This window comes from Girardinichthys multiradiatus, chromosome 2 (assembly GCF_021462225.1).
Source record: "Girardinichthys multiradiatus isolate DD_20200921_A chromosome 2, DD_fGirMul_XY1, whole genome shotgun sequence".
Lineage (NCBI taxonomy): Eukaryota > Metazoa > Chordata > Actinopteri > Cyprinodontiformes > Goodeidae > Girardinichthys > Girardinichthys multiradiatus.
This window is the reverse complement of record NC_061795.1, coordinates 5,963,611-5,982,941: the sequence shown is the minus strand read 5'-3', so window position 1 is coordinate 5,982,941 and position 19,331 is coordinate 5,963,611. Positions and strand designations below refer to the sequence as shown.

General features: G+C 42.4%; 1 protein-coding gene across 2 annotated transcripts in view; it reads left to right on the top strand.

Annotated features, from left to right (window-relative positions):
- Positions 1 to 19,331, top strand: part of LOC124878347 (retinal guanylyl cyclase 1-like) — a 63,683-nt gene that overhangs the window by 5,800 nt on the left and 38,552 nt on the right. For both annotated transcript variants that reach the window (XM_047382254.1, XM_047382245.1), the window contains exons 5-7: positions 1,979 to 2,121; positions 2,478 to 2,633; positions 7,875 to 8,024. In XM_047382254.1, coding sequence (XP_047238210.1) covers positions 1,979 to 2,121; positions 2,478 to 2,633; positions 7,875 to 8,024 — 449 coding nt within the window. The remainder of the gene's footprint in view (positions 1 to 1,978; positions 2,122 to 2,477; positions 2,634 to 7,874; positions 8,025 to 19,331) is intronic.

The window sequence follows — 19,331 nt, the reverse complement described above, 5'->3', positions numbered from 1 at the left end:
GCACAATGGCTCGAGCTTATCTTATAAATTTTGACATTTGCTATACTTATACTGTTGTTTAACTTTGGCCTGTCTTGCTTACTTAACGTATGAATATGATTTTAATCAATACATTTTCAAAACTTGTGTAAGGGTGCCCTGTTTGAAAAAAAATTGGAAAGATTTTACTGATTACTAGTGTCCAAGTTTATTTAAAAGTGCCAAATTAGAGCAAAACAGAACTTTACATGAAAACAGATTGAATTCCCATGTAATTATTTGCAACTAAGATGAAAATAATTAAATAATTTAAATAATTAAACAATACAGTTTCAGGGGAATTAAGGTTGTCTACTGAAGTATAAAGTTGTGGCGTGGCGTTGGTGGTGTAGGGGTTAAGCAGGCGACCATGTGCAGAGGCTATAGTCCTTGATGCAGTGTCCCGAGTTCGAGTCCTGGACCCGGCGACCCTTGCTGAATGTCTCCCCCTCTCTTTGCCCTCTTTCCTGTCTACCTGCTGTCTGAAAAATGAAAAAATAAAGGCCTCTAGTGCTGCAAAAAAAATTAATTATAAAATTGTCTATCAAAGGAAACTGACTGCACTGAATCTGAACCCTGAAAATGTTTTAGTGAATTGCAGAGCTGCTATTGTACATTTATATTATAAACCCTGTAACCTCCTGGTTGAGCTTTTACCTCCTCCTCCTTATTATTTGCATCATATGATGTTAGGATTACTGTTTTACAGTGTGACAGGTACATTTTACATTTAAAAGCTGAAATGCCAGAGGTATGGATTCAGGTTACTTAGAATCAAGTCAGACACAATTGTTACAACTGTAATTACATTAGACACAACTGGATAAAATCACAAAAGGCTTACGACTTGTGTTGGACTCTCACAATAATGACTTATGACTTCACTTAGACTTGAACTGTTTGACTTGAAAAGATTTGAGACCTGAAACCAACCTGAAGTGTGTCTCAGTGGAGCTGTACATCTGGCACAGTTCTATCATAGTGTACCAGGCACGCAATCCAAACCGCTGCTTGCTTCTGGCCATTTGCAAATATTTACAATTTGTTGTTCATCTGACTTTCTTCTGCATCCTACAATGACAGCAAAGAGGCAAACAATGGTGGGAAGGTCCTGTCAGTCAGCACTATTAAAGAGCTGTGCACAAAGTTGGAAAAACAAAAAAACAGCTGGGCACTGTGTCACCCAAGCACTATGTTACATATGCAACCTGCACGATAATGTTAAGACACTTTCAGTAATATATTAAGTGCAGACAGAAGCACAATCCTTAAATGGAAGCCTAGAAACAGTAGTGTGAGTGCTACCACCGTTTGTATCGACATTAAATGTAAGTATGGGATGGCTGCCACAAATGTTTCGGCATTGTGTGCGGTAGACCTCGGGTGAAATATTCTAAGTTCTCTTCTATGAATTCATAATGGAACTGTTTTTCATTCAAATAAAAAATTTATATATGTTTTCAAAAACCCACCTCTCCATCATGTCAAACAAAGGAATCACCCACATAAAATGCTTTCTTTGTCTTTTTTAATTAAGTTTTATTAATATGTCACAAATACAGAGGGTTCTCTGTATTTGGAGTATTAGAGCCTTTGTGGATTGAAGAAAAACAATATGGCCACCGAGATGTAAATTTCCACCCAAAAACCTCACAAATTTACTAGAAAAAACGTTGATATTCTCTCATGTCCAAAAGTCGTCCTGTCCGAGGCATTCATGACAAGTCTGCCCCAGGGAAATGTTGTTCTGATACAGGAAAAGAGCCCAGACGGCGTATCACTTTGGAAAATATCCAGCCATGTTTAGCCGAAGATGTCTTAACCTAGACGAGTTTGTTAGTAAAATAAATCAATTCATCAATCCTTTCATAAAAAGATTTGACTAACCAATAGTTTATCTTCAGCTGTCATTAGATGTGTTTGCTATGACATGGAACTTAACTTTATTTTTCTTTTTAAGTGGTCATCATGTGTATGAGCTCCATTCTGATTGGTGGAGAGCACCAGAAAGAACTCTTGTTGGCTGCTCTAGACATGGGGATGGTTGCTGATGGTTACATCTTTATTCCCTATGATGCTCTGCTATATGCCATGCCTTACCAAGTAAGAAAATCCTTTTAATCCTACTCTAATAGATCTTTCACCCTCATCAATATTGTTTGCTGACTTTGGTCACATATAGTGAAACGTGTTTTTGTTCATTTGTGACATATGACAACATCTACATACTAAAAAAAGTTAATGATTTTTAAGGTAAGCTCCTGTTGAACTTTACTAAGCTACTAAATGAAACTATAGAAACTGCTAAATATGCCTATACTTCATGTATTTTTTTCCTTTCATTTTGTTTTGATATTTCTGGTGGTGAACAGTTTAAACATGTGGATTTAGTTTGTGAAAATCTTAATTTTTGATTCAAAAATCTAATGAGATATTTGCCCTCTAATTTGTTAAATTAGGACATAACATTCCCCCTGCTAACCAACAACACCCAGCTTCGTCACGCCTACAGCGCCGTCCTGACTGTCACCATGGCCTCTGATGAGAGTTTCTATGAAACCTTTCGCCAGGCTCAGATTACTCGAGAGATTCGCTCTGCTATATCTGCTACAGAGGTAAGGAAATAAACAGCAGCAAAATGTTAACATCAAGATGAAGTATTGATCAGCGTGATAATTTGGAAAACATATTGAACCGTCACCTTAACGTGGTGGAGGGGTTTGAGTGCTCAAATGATCCTAGAGGCTATGTTGTCTGGGGCCTAAATGCCCCTGGTAGGGTCTCCCATGGCAAACAGGTTCTAGGTGATGGGTCAGACAAAGAATAGTTCAAGAACCCCTCATGAAGAACACAATATCGAGGCACGTGACGTCGCCCGGTACGGCGGAGCCGGGGTCCCACCCTGGAGCCAGGCCTGGGGTCGGGACTCGTCGGAAAGCGCCTGGTGGCCGGGTTGCTCCTCGCGGGACCCGGCCGGGCCAAGCCCGAACGAGAGACGCGAGGCCATCCCCCAGTGGGCCCACCACCTGCAGGGGGAACCGTGAGGGACCGGTGCAAAGAGGATTGGGTGGCGGACGAAGGTGGAGACCTCAACGGCCCGATCCCCGGATGCTTAGGCTGGCTCTAGGCTCTATGTCACCTCGCTGGGGGGGAAGGAGCCTGAGCTTGTGCGGGAGGTCGAGAGATATCGACTAGAAATAGTCGGGCTCGCCTCCACGCACAGCGTGGGCTCTGGAACCCATCTCCTTGAGAGGGGTTGGACTCTCTTCTACTCTGGAGTGGCCCACGGGGAGAGGCGGCGGGCTGGTGTGGGTTTGCTTGTTGCCCCCCAGCTCAGCCGTCTCGTGTTGGGGTTTACCCCAGTGGATGAGAGGGTTGTATCCCTGCGCCTTCGGGTTGGGGAGAGGTCTCTGACTATCATTTCAGCCTACGGGCCGAGTGGTAGTGCAGAGTACCCTGCCTTCTTGGCGTCCCTGTCGGGGGTGCTGGATAGTGCCCCTCCCGGGGACTCCATTATTCTGCTGGGGGACTTCAACGCCCACGTGGGGAACGACAGTGACACCTGGAGAGGCGTGATCGGGAGGAATGGCCTCCCCGATCTGAATCCGAGTGGTGTTTTGTTATTGGACTTCTGTGCTAGTCACGGATTGTCCATAACGAACACCATGTTCAAACATAAGGGTGTCCATCAGTGCACTTGGCACCAGGACACCCTAGGCAGGAGGTCCATGATCGACTTTGTTGTCGTATCATCAGACCTTCGGCCGCATGTTTTGGACACTCGGGTGAAGAGAGGGGCTGAGCTGTCCACTGATCATCACCTGGTGGTGAGTTGGATCCGCTGGAGGAGAAAGCCGGACAGACTCGGCAGGCCCAAGCGCATAGTGAGGGTCTGCTGGGAACGCCTGGCGGAGCCCTCGGCAAGGGATGTATTCAACTCCCACCTCCGGGAGAGCTTCGACCAGATCCCGGGGGATGTTGGAGACATAGAGTCCGAGTGGACCATGTTCTCTGCATCTATTGTCGATGCTGCTGCCCATAGCTGCGGCCGTAAGGTCTGCGGTGCCTATCGTGGCGGCAATCCCAGAACCCGGTGGTGGACACCGGCAGTAAGGGATGCTGTTAAGCTGAAGAAGGAGTCCTATCGGCTGTGGTTGGCTTGTGGGACTCCTGAGGCGGCTGACGGGTACCGTGAGGCCAAGCGTGCTGCGGCCCGGGCTGTGGCAGAGGCAAAAACTCGGGCCCGGGAAGAGTTCGGTGAGGCCATGGAGAAGGACTACCGGTTGGCCTCGAAGCGATTCTGGCAAACCGTCCGGCGCCTCAGGAGGGGGAAGCAGTGCTTTGCCAACACTGTTTATAGTGGGGGCGGGAGACTGCTGACCTCGACTGAGGACATTATCGGGCGGTGGAAGGAGTACTTCGAGGATCTCCTCAATCCTGCCATCACGCATTCCGTGGTGGAAACAGAGGCTGGGGACCCGGGGTTGGATTCTTTCATCACCCAGGCTGAAGTCACCGAGGTGGTTAAAAAGCTCCGCGGTGGCAAGGCTTCGGGGGTGGATGAGATCCGCCCTGAGTACCTCAAGTGTCTGGATGTTGTAGGGCTGTCATGGTTGACACGCCTCTTCAACATTGCGTGGCGGTCGGGGACAGTGCCTCTGGACTGGCAGACTGGGGTGGTGGACCCCCTTTATAAGAAGGGGGACCGGAGGGTGTGTTCCAACTACAGGGGGATCACACTCCTCAGCCTCCCTGGTAAGGCCTACGCCAGGGTATTGGAGAGGAGAGTCCGACCGATAGTCGAACCTCGGCTTCAGGAGGAACAGTGTGGTTTTCGTCCCAGCCGTGGAACACTGGACCAGCTCTATACCCTCTACAGGGTGCTTGAGGGTTCATGGGAGTTTGCCCAACCGGTTCACATGTGTTTTGTGGACCTGGAGAAGGCATTCGACTGTGTCCCTCGTGATGCCCTGTGGGGGGTGCTCCAGGAGTATGGAATCGGGGGCCCTTTATTAGGGGCCATCCGGTCCCTGTACGAGCGGAGCAGGAGTTTGGTCCGCATTGCCGGCACTAAGTCGGACCTGTTCCCAGTGCATGTTGGACTCCGGCAGGGCTGCCCTTTGTCGCCGGTCCTGTTCATAACTTTTATGGACAGGATTTCTAGACGCAGCCAAGGGCCGGAGGGGGTCTGGTTTGGGGACCAGTGGATTTCGTCTCTTCTTTTTGCGGATGACGTGGTCCTGCTGGCCCCCTCTAGCCAAGACCTACAGCATGCGCTGTGGCGGTTCGCGGCCGAGTGTGAAGCGGCTGGGATGAGGATCAGCTCCTCCAAGTCCGAGGCCATGGTACTCGACCGGAAAAGGGTGGCTTGTCCTCTTCAGGTTGGAGGGGAGTTCCTGCCTCAAGTGGAGGAGTTTAAGTATCTCGGGGTCTTGTTCACGAGTGAGGGAAGAATGGAGCGGGAGATCGACAGACGGATCGGTGCAGCTGCCACAGTAATGGGGGCGCTGTGCCGGTCCATTGTGGTGAAGAGAGAGCTGAGCCGAAAAGCAAAGCTCTCAATTTACTGATCGGTCTACGTTCCTACCCTCACCTATGGCCATGAACTTTGGGTCATGACCGAAAGAACGAGATCCGGGAGGAGCTCGGAGTAGAGCCGCTGCTCCTCCACAATGAGAGGAGCCAGTTGAGGTGGCTCGGGCATCTATACCGGATGCCTCCTGGACGCCTTCCTCGGGAGGTGTTCCAGGCACGTCCCACCGGGAGGAGGCCCAGGGGACGGCCCAGGACACGCTGGAGGGACTATGTCTCTCGGCTGGCCTGGGAACGCCTTGGGCTCCCCCTGGAGGAGCTGGAGGAGGTGTCTGGAGAGAGGGACGTCTGGGCGTCTCTGCTGAGTCTGCTGCCCCCGCGACCCGGTCCTGGATAAGCGGAAGACGACGAACGAACGAACGAACATATTGGAGTACAAAAGACATGTAAGCTCAACTTCAGTAACTGTTTTGAGATTAATTAGCATCTCTCAGCTGCATTTTATTTGCTATTCTGTTTAATTTTTGGTTAACTTTAGCGCAGTTGGTAGCACTGTTGCCTTGCAGCAAGAAGGTCCTGGGTTCAATTCCTGACCAAGGGTCTTTCTGCATGGAGTTTGCATGTTCTCCTCGTGCATGCGTGGTTTCTCTCTGTACTCCGGCTTCCTCCCACAGTCCAAAAACATGACTATTAGGTTAATTGGTCTCTCTAAATTGCCCTTAGGTGTGAATGACTGTGTGCGTGGTTGTTTGTCCTGTGTGTGTGTCTGTTTTACCCTGCGATGGACCAGGGTGTACCCTACCTGCTGTCTATAGACTGATGTAGATAGGCACCAGCTAATTTTGACAACTGCAAAGAGGTTTTTAGGCAACCTTTCATATACAATAGCATAACGAATATAATATTTTTGATTATTATCTGTACAAACAATCAATTATACAAAAGACAATTTTAAGGAGATTTAAATAAAGGAGAGTTCCTGGACCACAGAGAAGGAAGGAGCCACTAACTGTTGAAACTCAAACCACAGTGTGCTGCTTTAATCAGTGTGAAAACATTAATATCTTGGTTTCCATGTAAATCAGATAAAAATGTAACACACTAGTGAGCTGATAAATTGTTTTTCTGTTAAATTAATAGATAACCTTTTCAAAAACCTGCATCTTAGGCTACATTCACACTGCAGGTAGGAGTAGATCAAATCAAACATTTTGGCCATATATGACCAAAATCTGATTTTTCTATTAGAGTTTGAACAACACAAATTAGATTTTTGCATATAATCTGTCTTTCACGTCATTCCATGTGAGAGCAAAATTGAATGTAAAAAATGGCCAAAAGAAGCAGGACGGATGGTGTAACTATTACTCAGTTTCACAATTGCACACTCTCGCCGTTGTTTGGAGTTGCAGGTTTTAGTTGCTCTTTTTTCATTACTCTTCGTTCAGAATAAAGCCACATGGGACTTCATGTTCTTTTAACTGCACATGAGGGTCACTTTAGGGACTGTTTACATTGCAGTATGATGGTGGTTGCATCAAAGTTATAATTTCAACAACTATGTGGAGAAAACAAAGCAAAAATTTGAGTTCATCAAAAAAATCGGAAACAAGCATTTATACCTGCAGTGGCAATATAGCTTCAGGGAGTTATGAGTTCTGACTGACAGAGAAGATCTTAAAGCGACTGTATCTGGGTTATTCCTTAAAGACTTGGGGGCAAAACAAAGCAGGTCTGGTGGTGCATTTGAGTCAACTGAGAAGGAAGCTTCTACTTCAGGCAGCTCATTTCTGTGTACTACTATGCAGATCTTCAGTGCCAAAAGACAGTAATAAAATTCTGATGTGGGGTAAAAAACAAAGAACATTGCCATATTGGCCAAATAAATAAAAGCTATTCAGCATGGAACAGAAGCTATTGGGTGCAGGGATTCTTGAATATCACTATAAGCAATAAAAAAAAACACAATAGCGGTTGATTTCATCATACCACAAACCTAAATGAAGAGGTAGATGATTACAAACTTCATCTATGATGCATACAATTTTTTCAGATCCCAAAACACCTATAGAATTGCTACACAAATGGTTTCAAGAAAGCAAAATCTGCAAAGCTTTCCTCCAATTTATTCAAATTACCATAACCTTGAAGTACCTGTGGAATATCCTGGAGGTTCTACTACAGATCCAACAGAACTTCAATTATCTCCCAAAGGCTTGAAATAAATATAGATCCTTAAAACATTCTATGAATAAATGTCAAAATCTGTGTATTTTTATTATCCACTTTTGCCATTAAACGTTTTTCTCTGATTTTCTTCAAAGGTGTCTCCACTGTTTGGAACCATCTTCAATATGGTGTACTTTGTTGCTAAGTCTGTGGAAGAGCGTCGTCAGGCAGGTGGTGGGCACTGGGTGACAGGCAGCCAGTTCTTCAACTCAGAGGGAGGCTTTGACTTTAAGGGCTTCAACCAGGTGAAAACACATGAAAAAGAACACTTTTATTAAAGTGACCTATTGTAATGAATGTTATGGCATAAAGTCTCTCTCAAGCCTACATACAATGCATGGGTAGCATCAATATGTATTAAATTATATATCTCATTAATATAATATATCATTTATTAGTCTCAAAGCTGTTTTGAAGATTGAATTTTCTTTTTCGGGGATCTTATATTGTTCATTTCATAAGAGGAATATATTAAAAAAATTGTATTCTCAAAATCACAATATTAACACTTTAACTGGAAACTTGATAATTATACTGGATCTAGTCTGCAAAAGAATCAATACTTAATCTATTAGCAATCACAATAATGCAATGATACATTAATGAACATGGCACAAATAAACAAAAATGAAATCTAAGTAACCTACACAGAATTTTGAAAGGTTTGAAAAATGAATGTTCAGGTTTTCTTTTGCTTAAAAAAATGTACCTTAATAAAAATGTAAAAAGATTGTGCATAATTTGGAATTTCTAAATGCAGTGGAGCCTCTAAATATGAATATTTCAAAATATAAATTGCCTATGACTGCCCCAATTATAAATTATTTACTATATAATACATGTCTAAAATATGGTTGGCAAGTTCAGAGTTCAGGGTCCATAGCATGAGCCAGCCCACTGTGTGCTGTTGCTACATGTGCTCTTTCTTTTGTGTTGTTTCCCTGTATCTGCTCTGCCTGTCACACAAAGCAGCCAAACTATGTGCAAATAACAGCAGTGATCTAAACAATTATTGAGCTTATTGAGAGCAGTGATGTTATAAAGTCTAACCATTGCTGGGAGCAAGGTATCCGCAATCAGTGTTTTTTTATCAGCCATCTTAGTTTTTGCCTAAGTCTTTTGGACAAAAATGCTCTTTTTTTTTTGTGTCATATTTTAGTCATTTCTTTATGTTATTATTTTAGTCCAGATTTAGTCAACACAAACTCAAAAAGGTGTATTCTCTATCTCTATATACAAGCCCATCTGTTCTTTGTCAGTTGTTGAGGTGAACACTGAGGTATTTATACTTCTCCACCACCTCCACTTCTTCTCCCATGACAATAGAGTTTGACCTATTTTTGTTTTGTCTACAATAATCTCCTTTGTTTTATTCGTGTTTAAGATGAGATGATTGTTTCCAGACCATGCCACAAAGCGGTCCACCACCTCCCTGTATTCAGCTTCTTGTCCATCTCTGATCCACCCCCCAAAAACGTCTGTTTGTCAGGTAGTCTTTGATCCAGGAGATTGTTGAGGCCTCCATCTGAATCTTCTGGAGTTTCTGAAAAAGCAAATCAGGTTGGATTGTATTAAATGCACTGGAGAAATCAAAGAACATGATCCTCACAGTGTTGCTGGCTTTGTCCAGATGACAGTGGGTTTGTTGAAGCAGGTGTATGATGGCATCTTCAACTCCAACTCCACAGCGATAAGCAAACTGAAGGGGGTCCTGATAGTTCATTGTTTGCCTACTCAGGTGGGCCAACAGGAGTCTCTCTAGGACCTTCATGATGTGGAATGTCAGGGCAACCGGTCTATAGTCATTGAGGACCGATGAGTGAGTTTTCTTTGGTACCGAAACAAGACAGGAGGTCTTCCACAACACTGGAACCTTCTCCTGGGCCAAGCTAAGTTTGAAGAGCTGCTGCAGAATCCCACAGAGCTGCTCTGCACAGGCCTTCAGGACTCTAGGGCTGACACCATCTGGACCTACAGCCTTATTCCAGTTCAGTCTCTCTAGTTGACTTCAGAACCCCTTATTGGCTCACAATGTTGTCTTCGAATTGATGCACTAGCTCATATTCTTGACACTTACCCCAATCTATGGCTCGCAGACCCTCAGGGATCCAGGCACCGCAGCTTTGGGATTGCTGATCCAAATCACTTCAGCACAGCATAAAAGAAACTGGTTGTTGTACACTTTTATTATTTCTTTTACATATTCTAAACATCTGCCTTTTAAAAACATCATTTTTTACACATTTTAAACATCCATGCTTTTTTTAAAAATACATTTAAAACCTCACATCACCACAACCCCTTTTATTGCCTCATCTTAGTGAGAGCAATGAGTCTGCTTTGATCTGAACAAGCATCGGATGCGGGAATGCACTGTTTACATGAATAAACATATATCATCCTCTATCTGCAGGCTTGACCAGTACTTGTTTTTGATCAATGTTAACACTGGAGAAACCTCATTCACACAGGTATGTAGATATGAATGTCACGAGTACCTGTATGAGCACAATGGGCAGGTGAATATTTTGCATTTCCTCCATATCAGTTTTTTTGAGCCAATTAACAACTGAGAGAGGATCAAGTTTCTTTTGGCTGATTTATGACTAGAGAGAAAGAGAAAAGGTAATGCCCTCATGTCATCAAGGTCCATCATCCAAAACCCTAAGACCCTTCTTTCCTGCTCCTTGGCAATTTTTCAGTATGTTAAAATGATGTTATTGAAAGTAATATTTGTAGTTATAGCATTGTTCTTTATTAGTCCATATTTTACCCCAGGTTTTTCTATGGTCAACCAGCAATGTCAACAGTGGATGGAAGGTAGCAATGGTCCATCTTTATGATTACATCCAACAGAATTTATTTGCATCTTGCTCTAATTTACATTCTTGTCCATGAAAGTAGTTTTAGAAGAAATTTAATCTCAAAGTTCCAATGTCTTAAGTCTTGGACTTAAAAATAAATTAGATATCTGTCAAACCAAACATTTAAGTCATATAATAACAACTAGGCTACAAAACACAATCACAACTCTGACCACAAACTTAAATTGCGAATACATAGATATTTCAAAATCTAGATCTCTCACAGGGAACAAATCTAAAATATTAGCAAAATATGAATTAGGTTTTGTTGTGATTATGAATCTGAGAATATTATTTAATATTTAATATTAATAATTAAATATTTTTTATATTTTATCAAATAATATTTTGGTCTGTTAAGGGTTGTCCTGTGAATACCAGCCCAGTAAGGCGATGGTATTAGGACAAAATAGAAAGGTGTGAGATGAGCTCTGACATTATTGAACAGCATAAACTCTGTACACACATGGAATGAATTCACACAGTTTCTTAAAATACAAGAATTTATTAACAAAAATAAGTAAACTCAAAGTCAAACATATTTCAATCAACAAAGTCTTTACTATGCTAAAACAATCCAACTAAACTACCAAGCAGAATTAAAGAATAAGGAAGACTATTGGGCTATGTACAATATAAACAAGTTGATTAAAGATGGTTGAAAACCATGACAGAAAGAGTGATGCAACATTACGATGCAATGTTATTTATGTTTGAGAACCAAGGATTATCTTGAAGGATCTGGAAGTGAAGTCAAGTTAGTCTTGGAACCAACTTAGGCAATAATCAGCAATGTTTAGACAACCATTCACAATGCAATATCAGATAAAATATTATTTTAATAAAATAATGTTTTAGAGAATGATCTGCTGAATACAACCAACCTTCTGGATGACTAATTCTCAATGGTGTCTCATTAGCTGCCTTTATTTATTGAAATAATATTTAAAGAAATATTACTAAAGGAAATGATAAAATATTTAAGGGAATATTTTGGAAAAGAGACAAATCTTTCTGGAGAAATGGGGCTTAATGGTGTTTACTTAGTTATCAAATTTAGTAAAATGATGTTAGGGACACAAGGGTTAGGGGTTTGAAGGTGCGGCCGCTTAATGAAGAAAGGGTTAGCTTCCAGCTAACCTCCGGAGTAGTGGCTGGAAGGCTCCTTCTGTCCGCTGACCACACTGCACATTACCACAGCGTCTCTACGGGGAATCCTCTGGGACACAGTTTCCTTCTGCAGGCCTCAGAGACTAAGTAAAGCAATGCTTATACCTTAATTTCCTCTCTTTATGAATGAAATCACCGGGTACACAAACAGTGATTCACTCGTACTTAACTTTGCATATGATCGCGTGATCTTATGACAGCCTTGGATCCAGTTTGAGGAGTTGATGTCTTTTTGCCAGCAAAGAGACATTAGCACGCTGTTTCCCTTCCTATCCCGATGATCACCGGCGTGGAAGAGGCAGGATGTAGCAAGAGCGGTGTTTTTATTTGGGCAGTGACGTCACAGGAACTCCGCAGTTATCCCGTTTCCTCCTTTTGAAGTTGTGCTGGAAGTCGGTTAAATGCAATTTATTTTGAAAGTTCCAGAAAAGTTTGTACCGGAGTTTTGATGTTGAAATCCATGGCTGTGGTCCCAACATCACCCCTTTTAGTTTCAAAGAATGGGATGAAGTCCACAGTCTTCGGGACTAATAATCAGTCCTCAGCCATATGAAGAGAGTCACTGGTTTCCTGTAGGTAGGCAGAATTCAACAGTTCATTTTGGTTCAGAGGTTAGTGTTTGGACAGGAGTGAGGCAGGTTTGGGCAGAGACTAACACTAATAAAATGGTTTTTTTTTTTAAACAAAACAAATGTCATGTAATAATTATCACACTATAATAATACTGCTTTTAAAACCTTAATAATTTCTCAAGTTCAAAACCATAAGAAAGAAAAAGATTAAAACAGAATATAGGGTGTTGGAAATTATTTACCATCTTCATACCTTGTTTGATAGATTTTACAGGGTTGATTCTGGACTGCAATGGCTTGCCATGTCTTTTAAGAACGCCGTTACCTCAGTTATAACACACCTGCAGATCATCTCAAACTCCTCCTTTGTGATGACATCTTTGGAGTGGCTCTACTCTTTACCACCAACCTTACAGTTTGATGTTGCACTGTGAAAAGGTGTTTGTCTTTTACCTGGCTGCTTGTCTTTTGGCTGGCACCAGTTACCACCCCCCTGGTTCTGTTGCATCACTTGGGGACTGACTTTGCGCTTCTTATTAGGCCTGTTCTCTAACTCTAACTCTAACTCTAACTTTGCCTTTTCCTGCTGAGACTGAACGAGTCTCCTGCATGGAGAGATTCTCTGTTATGCAATGCATGGTCACTTCATACTCCACGCTAACGTGGAAGTTGTGAAGAAACAACGACTTAAAAGTGTGGTTTTTAAACAGTGGAAATATTCTCGGGGAGGTTCGTCCTGTTTTTACAAAACTGTCAAAGCATTAATAGTGGCAGCGGCTTCATCTCTGTAAACATAGTACTCTTCTCTAAGAGCCTGGCAGAGAGCTGGATAGCTGTCACTAATTTCTGGAGGAAGAGTTTTTATGAACACATGAACACTCTTAGCTGTTGTTTTCCAAATAAGCCTCAGCTTCTCAAGATCAGAAGGAAAATGAAAGTCAAGAAGACAATATTCAACCTCAAACAGGTAAGCATCAATATTTGACTCCTGGCTACCTGGATCAAAAACTTCTATGTCCTTAGCAAGGGATTCAAGCTGCTTAAAAGGGACACCATGCTCCCAAGGTGGATCATGTCCATCTGAGAAGTCACGCTGGTTAGATTCATAAAATGGCGGAAGATCGTGATCTAACCTCTGGGGAAGAAAACAAGTTTTCTCATGATTTAAATGAGAGCTTTCTAATGAATAGACTCATGCAAATGGTGGTGGGTCAGGTTGGAGTGAGTCACCTGAAAACCATGTGCGTCTCTCCTGGTCCCTAGGGGTCGACATAGTCAGAAGGGAGAGGTGCCGATCAGGCCGGAAGGGTGCTCCTTCCACCCAATTGGACCACTTGTGCACGCCGAGTCCGGCACCTGGTCATCTTGGTGGTTGTTCACTGCAATGGGATTTGGCAAGACACCACTGGAGACCATCTGACTTCCAACACTTTTGTTAAGGTTTGTGGAAGTAAGTTGAACACTTTGACTAAATTTAGGAAGGGAAGACTCTGACCTAGGTGCTGGATGTCTGCTGTCTGAGTCTGCCCCCTGCTGTGGCTGCTGCAGCTGCTGTGAGTGAAAATGCAAATCAGGTACCTGAAAGGTGGGGGTCTGTTCCCCCCTTTGGGCTGAAGCTTTCGTGACCTCATCTGCCGTCAGGTCCACTAACTTTGCTTCAGCTATCTCCATCCTCTCTTCAGCTTTTGAGAGCTCAAGCTTTGTAGCATTCTCTCTTTGGAGAGTCATCTGATGGGCAGTCTGTATCTGAAGATATCTTTTAGCTTCCAGTTGTGATTTCTGCTGATACAACATGGTAAGCTGACAAAGAACATCTGAAATACTTAATGAAGTTTACAAACTCCTGAATCCTCTCATCACATGCAGCAAGGTCAAACTGATTTAAAACATCCCGCTCATCTGCAGACAAACGGATGAGATCAGCAACAACAACCTTTTGCATCTCCACATCTGCTGAATTCATCATGGAGTTTGATTCCATCATTCTGGCAGACACTACAAAACAACAACAAAGTTTTGAGAAATTGCTAAAAGCAACAACATCTAACGAATGTACGTCCAGCTATATATGTATACAGGTCCTTCTCAAAATATTAGCATATTGTGATAAAGTTCATTATTTTCCATAATGTCATGATGAAAATTTAACATTCATATATTTTAGATTCATTGCACACTAACTGAAATATTTCAGGTCTTTTGTTGTCTTAATACAGATGATTTTGGCATACAGCTCATGAAAACCCAAAATTCCTATCTCACAAAATTAGCATATCATTAAAAGGGTCTCTAAACGAGCTATGAACCTAATCATCTGAATCAACGAGTTAACTCTAAACACCTGCAAAAGATTCCTGAGGCCTTTAAAACTCCCAGCCTGGTTCATCACTCAAAACCTCAATCATGAGTAAGACTGCCGACCTGACTGCTGTCCAGAAGGCCACTATTGACACCCTCAAGCAAGAGGGTAAGACACAGAAAGAAATTTCTGAACGAATAGGCTGTTCCCAGAGTGCTGTATCAAGGCACCTCAGTGGGAAGTCTGTGGGAAGAAAAAAGTGTGGCAGAAAACACTGCACAACGAGAAGAGGTGACCGGACCCTGAGGAAGATTGTGGAGAAGGGCCGATTCCAGACCTTGGGGGACCTTCGGAAGCAGTGGACTGAGTCTGGAGTAGAAACATCCAGAGCCACCGTGCACAGGCGTGTGCAGGAAATGGGCTACAGGTGCCGCATTCCCCAGGTCAAGCCACTTTTGAACCAGAAACAGCGGCAGAAGCGCCTGACCTGGGCTACAGAGAAGCAGCACTGGACTGTTGCTCAGTGGTCCAAAGTACTTTTTTCGGATGAAAGCAAATTCTGCATGTCATTCGGAAATCAAGGTGCCAGAGTCTGGAGGAAGACTGGGGAGAAGGAAATGCCAAAATGCCAGAAGTCCAGTGTCAAGTACCCACAGTCAGTGATGGTCTGGGGTGCTGTGTCAGCTGCTGGTGTTGGTCCACTGTGTTTTATCAAGGGCAGGGTCAATGCAGCTAGCTGTCAGGAGATTTTGGAGCACTTCATGCTTCCATCTGCTGAAAAGCTTTATGGAGATGAAGATTTCATTTTTCAGCACGACCTGGCACCTGCTCACACTGCCAAAACCACTGGTAAATGGTTTACTGACCATGGTATCACTGTGCTCAATTGGCCTGCCAACTCTCCTGACCTGAACCCCATAGAGAATCTGTGGGATATTGTGAAGAGAACGTTGAGAGACTCAAGACCCAACACTCTGGATGAGCTAAAGGCCGCTATCGAAGCATCCTGGGCCTCCATAAGACCTCAGCAGTGCCACAGGCTGATTGCCTCCATGCCACGCCGCATTGAAGCAGTCATTTCTGCAAAAGGATTCCCGACCAAGTATTGAGTGCATAACTGTACATGATTATTTGAAGGTTGATGTTTTTTGTATTAAAAACACTTTTATTTTATTGGTCGGATGAAATATGCTAATCTTGTGAGATAGGAATTTTGGGTTTTCATGAGCTGTATGCCAAAATCATTCGTATTAAGACAATAAAAGTCCTGAAATATTTCAGTTAGTGTGCAATGAATCTAAAATATATGAATGTTAAATTTTCATCATTACATTATGGAAAATAATTAACTTTATCACAATATGCTTATATTTTGAGAAGGACCTGTATTTGACTATACATATACTGCAAACATTTGTATGATTGTAAAACGGGCGCACAAGTTGATCATTTAACCTGTGACTTGTGACAACACTATGCTCTGAGTGTTACAACGTCTTTCTCTAAGGATATTTTGTGATTTTAGCATTAATTTTTCACCTTTCTTTGGAGGGACTAGTGATTAGACACTACTCTTAACCGTTAAGGGAATTTTGTTTAAAATGCAAATGAAAAAGAAAATCCTCTCTGTCACCCCCAGGATTTCTGCCTATGAATGAAGAGGACCCAAGAACCCCCTGACCTGCTGGTATTAATTTTCGGAGATCAGGGCCCGTATTGTCAAAGAATCTGAGAGTCCTTTCAGAGAGCTACTAACTTAGCCTAAAAATTCGTGCCAAGGAGTCTCAGTCCAAAGAGTTATTCAGCAAAAAATAAAACATGATCCCCTAGTAATCAATGGAGAGAAATTAACCAATCATAGAATTTAGACTGGATTCAGAAATGTCCAAGTCATGCTGACAAAACTTAGCAGAATGAAATTGTCACACAGCATCAAAATGTTTGAACCTTATTTATTTTGATTTGCCTACTATTATGTCTGCTCGCCATGCTGGTCATTTTCCTACTTCATCTATTTGATATTAATGTCGACACTCACTCGTCAGCAATTTACTGTGATTTCCTTTTTGTATAAAGAGTTCTGATTTGGTAAAATGAGCCCAACAAAATGGAGAAAAAAAGTGGAGAAAGCAAACTGGACAGAGAAGCAATGTCTGCTGTTGGCACAGCGGGTGCAGGAGAATAAATCTGCCAAGGAGATTAATATGTCGTTCCGCTGCTTTCAGGCACCAGTCTGGAATGTGAGAAGCGTTGAGCAAAGGATTCAAGATGATGAATCGAAGAACCCAAGAATGGTCCCCAGGACCATGACCCTCCCTGTCAATGACGCAAAGCTCTGTAAAGGCGTGATATCCATCAATGACAGAGGGCAGGTGGAGGGATATTGGCTGAAGAGCACAAAGTGCCAAAAAGAACAGGTTTGATGTTTGAGACATGGCACTTTGGACAGCTGGAGGACTGATTATGGATTCTATTTCAATAAGACCAAGCAATTTGAGAGATAGCTTTTTGGAGAATGGATCGGAGAATGAAGTTGGCTTGGCTCTTTGGTCTAGAGCCAAACTTTCTGACCATGTGAGTACTAGGAGGAAGGAATTGCTTTGCGGTCAGCTATTTTCTGGTTTTGTTCAGCAGTTTTCTGTTCAGCAGTGCAGGTGTGCAACCAGACTCAGAGAAAGTAGGTAAGTTGATATCTGATGGAAGGGAGAATGGTTTGGGGGAAAGACGGAAGAAGGAGAGATGGTTGATAACCTACAGAGTATGCAAAAGGTGCTCATACTGTAGTGCTGAGGTGTGGCAATTGTGTGCATACTTAAACCATGGTAGGTGGTGGGATTGGATGAGCACACAAAACACAGGGAATTTTACATATCTTGATTTATTCTCTCACATTGTCTGTTAGGGAGTGAAAACCAGAAGAGAGTTGTGACTTGGCTCAGATAGCTAAGGAAAAGTCTTTTCACACTTTGCTTATGAACCGAGGATCCTCTGTCAGAGACAACTTCAAGACGGACACCATGAAGATAGAAAACAGGGTAGATGAGAAGTCTGGGGATAGCGAGGGCAAAAGGTTCTGTCATGATTTGGGGTTGTTTGGTTTTTGGTTTCGGGTTTTTTCCTTATGTTTTTCACTGTTCAAGTTTTGAATCATGTTTCTGTTTATTTTCCTGGTCATGCTTTTTGTTTTGTCGTCTTGTTCATGTTTTGTCAAGTTTGGTTTTCGGATCTGGTTATGCTTTTGCTTCATGTTTTTTTAGTTTGTGTTCAAGAGTCTGTTTTGCTCCAGTCACGTTTTGTTCTGTTAATTAAGTTTATTCGGTTCACCTGCTTCAAGTTAATCTGTCTCCTTGTTCCACCTGGTTTTCACGCCATATATTCACACCTGTTCTGTTAGTCGTCGCGGAGACATTTCTCATGCTAATGTCTTGTTTTCAAACCAAGTCTTGTTTTTTTGATCATGCCATGCCTGTCTTGCCTGCCCGTTTGTTTTGTTCCTGCCTCCTGCTGAGTATGAGTTTTTGTAATTAAACCTTTTTTTCCACTTACCATCACTCTGCCTGCTCGTCTGCATTCTGGGGTCCTATATCAAGTAAACCGTGACAGGTATTCTTTAGTTGAATTGTTTCTTGCCAGTTAAAGTTATTGACTGAAATTTGTTTACGTTGGATTTGAACTGTTTCCTTTAATAAATTCTTATATTTTGAAAAGAAGTTGTAGTAAATTTATTCCATATGCATGCAGAACTTGCTGTTTTGAGAATTGCAGCGCTCAAATCATTTATTTATCTATTGTTCTAATACCACCGTACATTTGGCTCGAATTCACAGGACAACACAGACCGAAAGTTATATAATTAAAATTTAAATAACAAACATATTATTGCACAACTGGCTGGGTCTGAATCGACTTGCCATTTGATTTGGATCTGGACCAAACTCTGGACTTTGAGAAAGGCTGCCACAAGGTAATGAACTTGACGTTGCTGTTTCCTCAGACTCTGACTCCTCATTAGTGGACTTTTCATAAATATCCCCCAGTATGAGTCAACAGTTTCCCACTCAAACCAAAGACAGCTTAAAACAGGTCCATTTTTCCTTTTCAATTCTCAAATATTTTGTCAAAACATCCTTCCTCATGACCTTTCCAGATTTCTTCCACATTCAAGATTTTACCTTTCATCCACAAAAGTCACTCTGCACCAGCCAGCAGTGTCCAGATACTGATAGCAAAGCCAGAAAAAGTCACATTTTTTGCCAGTGGGTCATCCAGTTGCCACTGTGACTGCCTCTCCTAGATCATCTTTTTGCAATAAGAACATTAAACATGGCTCTTTTAAAAGATATGTAATTCTCGTAGAGATGTAAGTTAAAGATTTTCTAAGAGGACATCAATTATGCTGTCAAAGTTGTTTCGGTTTCTTTCAAAATCTGGGTCTCGACTAGATGTTATTTCTTCATCTTGATTAACCCATTGATTGTATCTGATCTGGCTGTTTACAATGCTACCTTCTCACCTCTGAATCCAAATCACCACAAGACAGTGATTAATTGATAGCTCAGTTCCATTTTCAGTGCAAAATAGCTGTTTTCCTGCTGTCTTGCTTCACTGAGGTTCATTGCTCCTTTGGCCAATTTGCCATTGGAAACT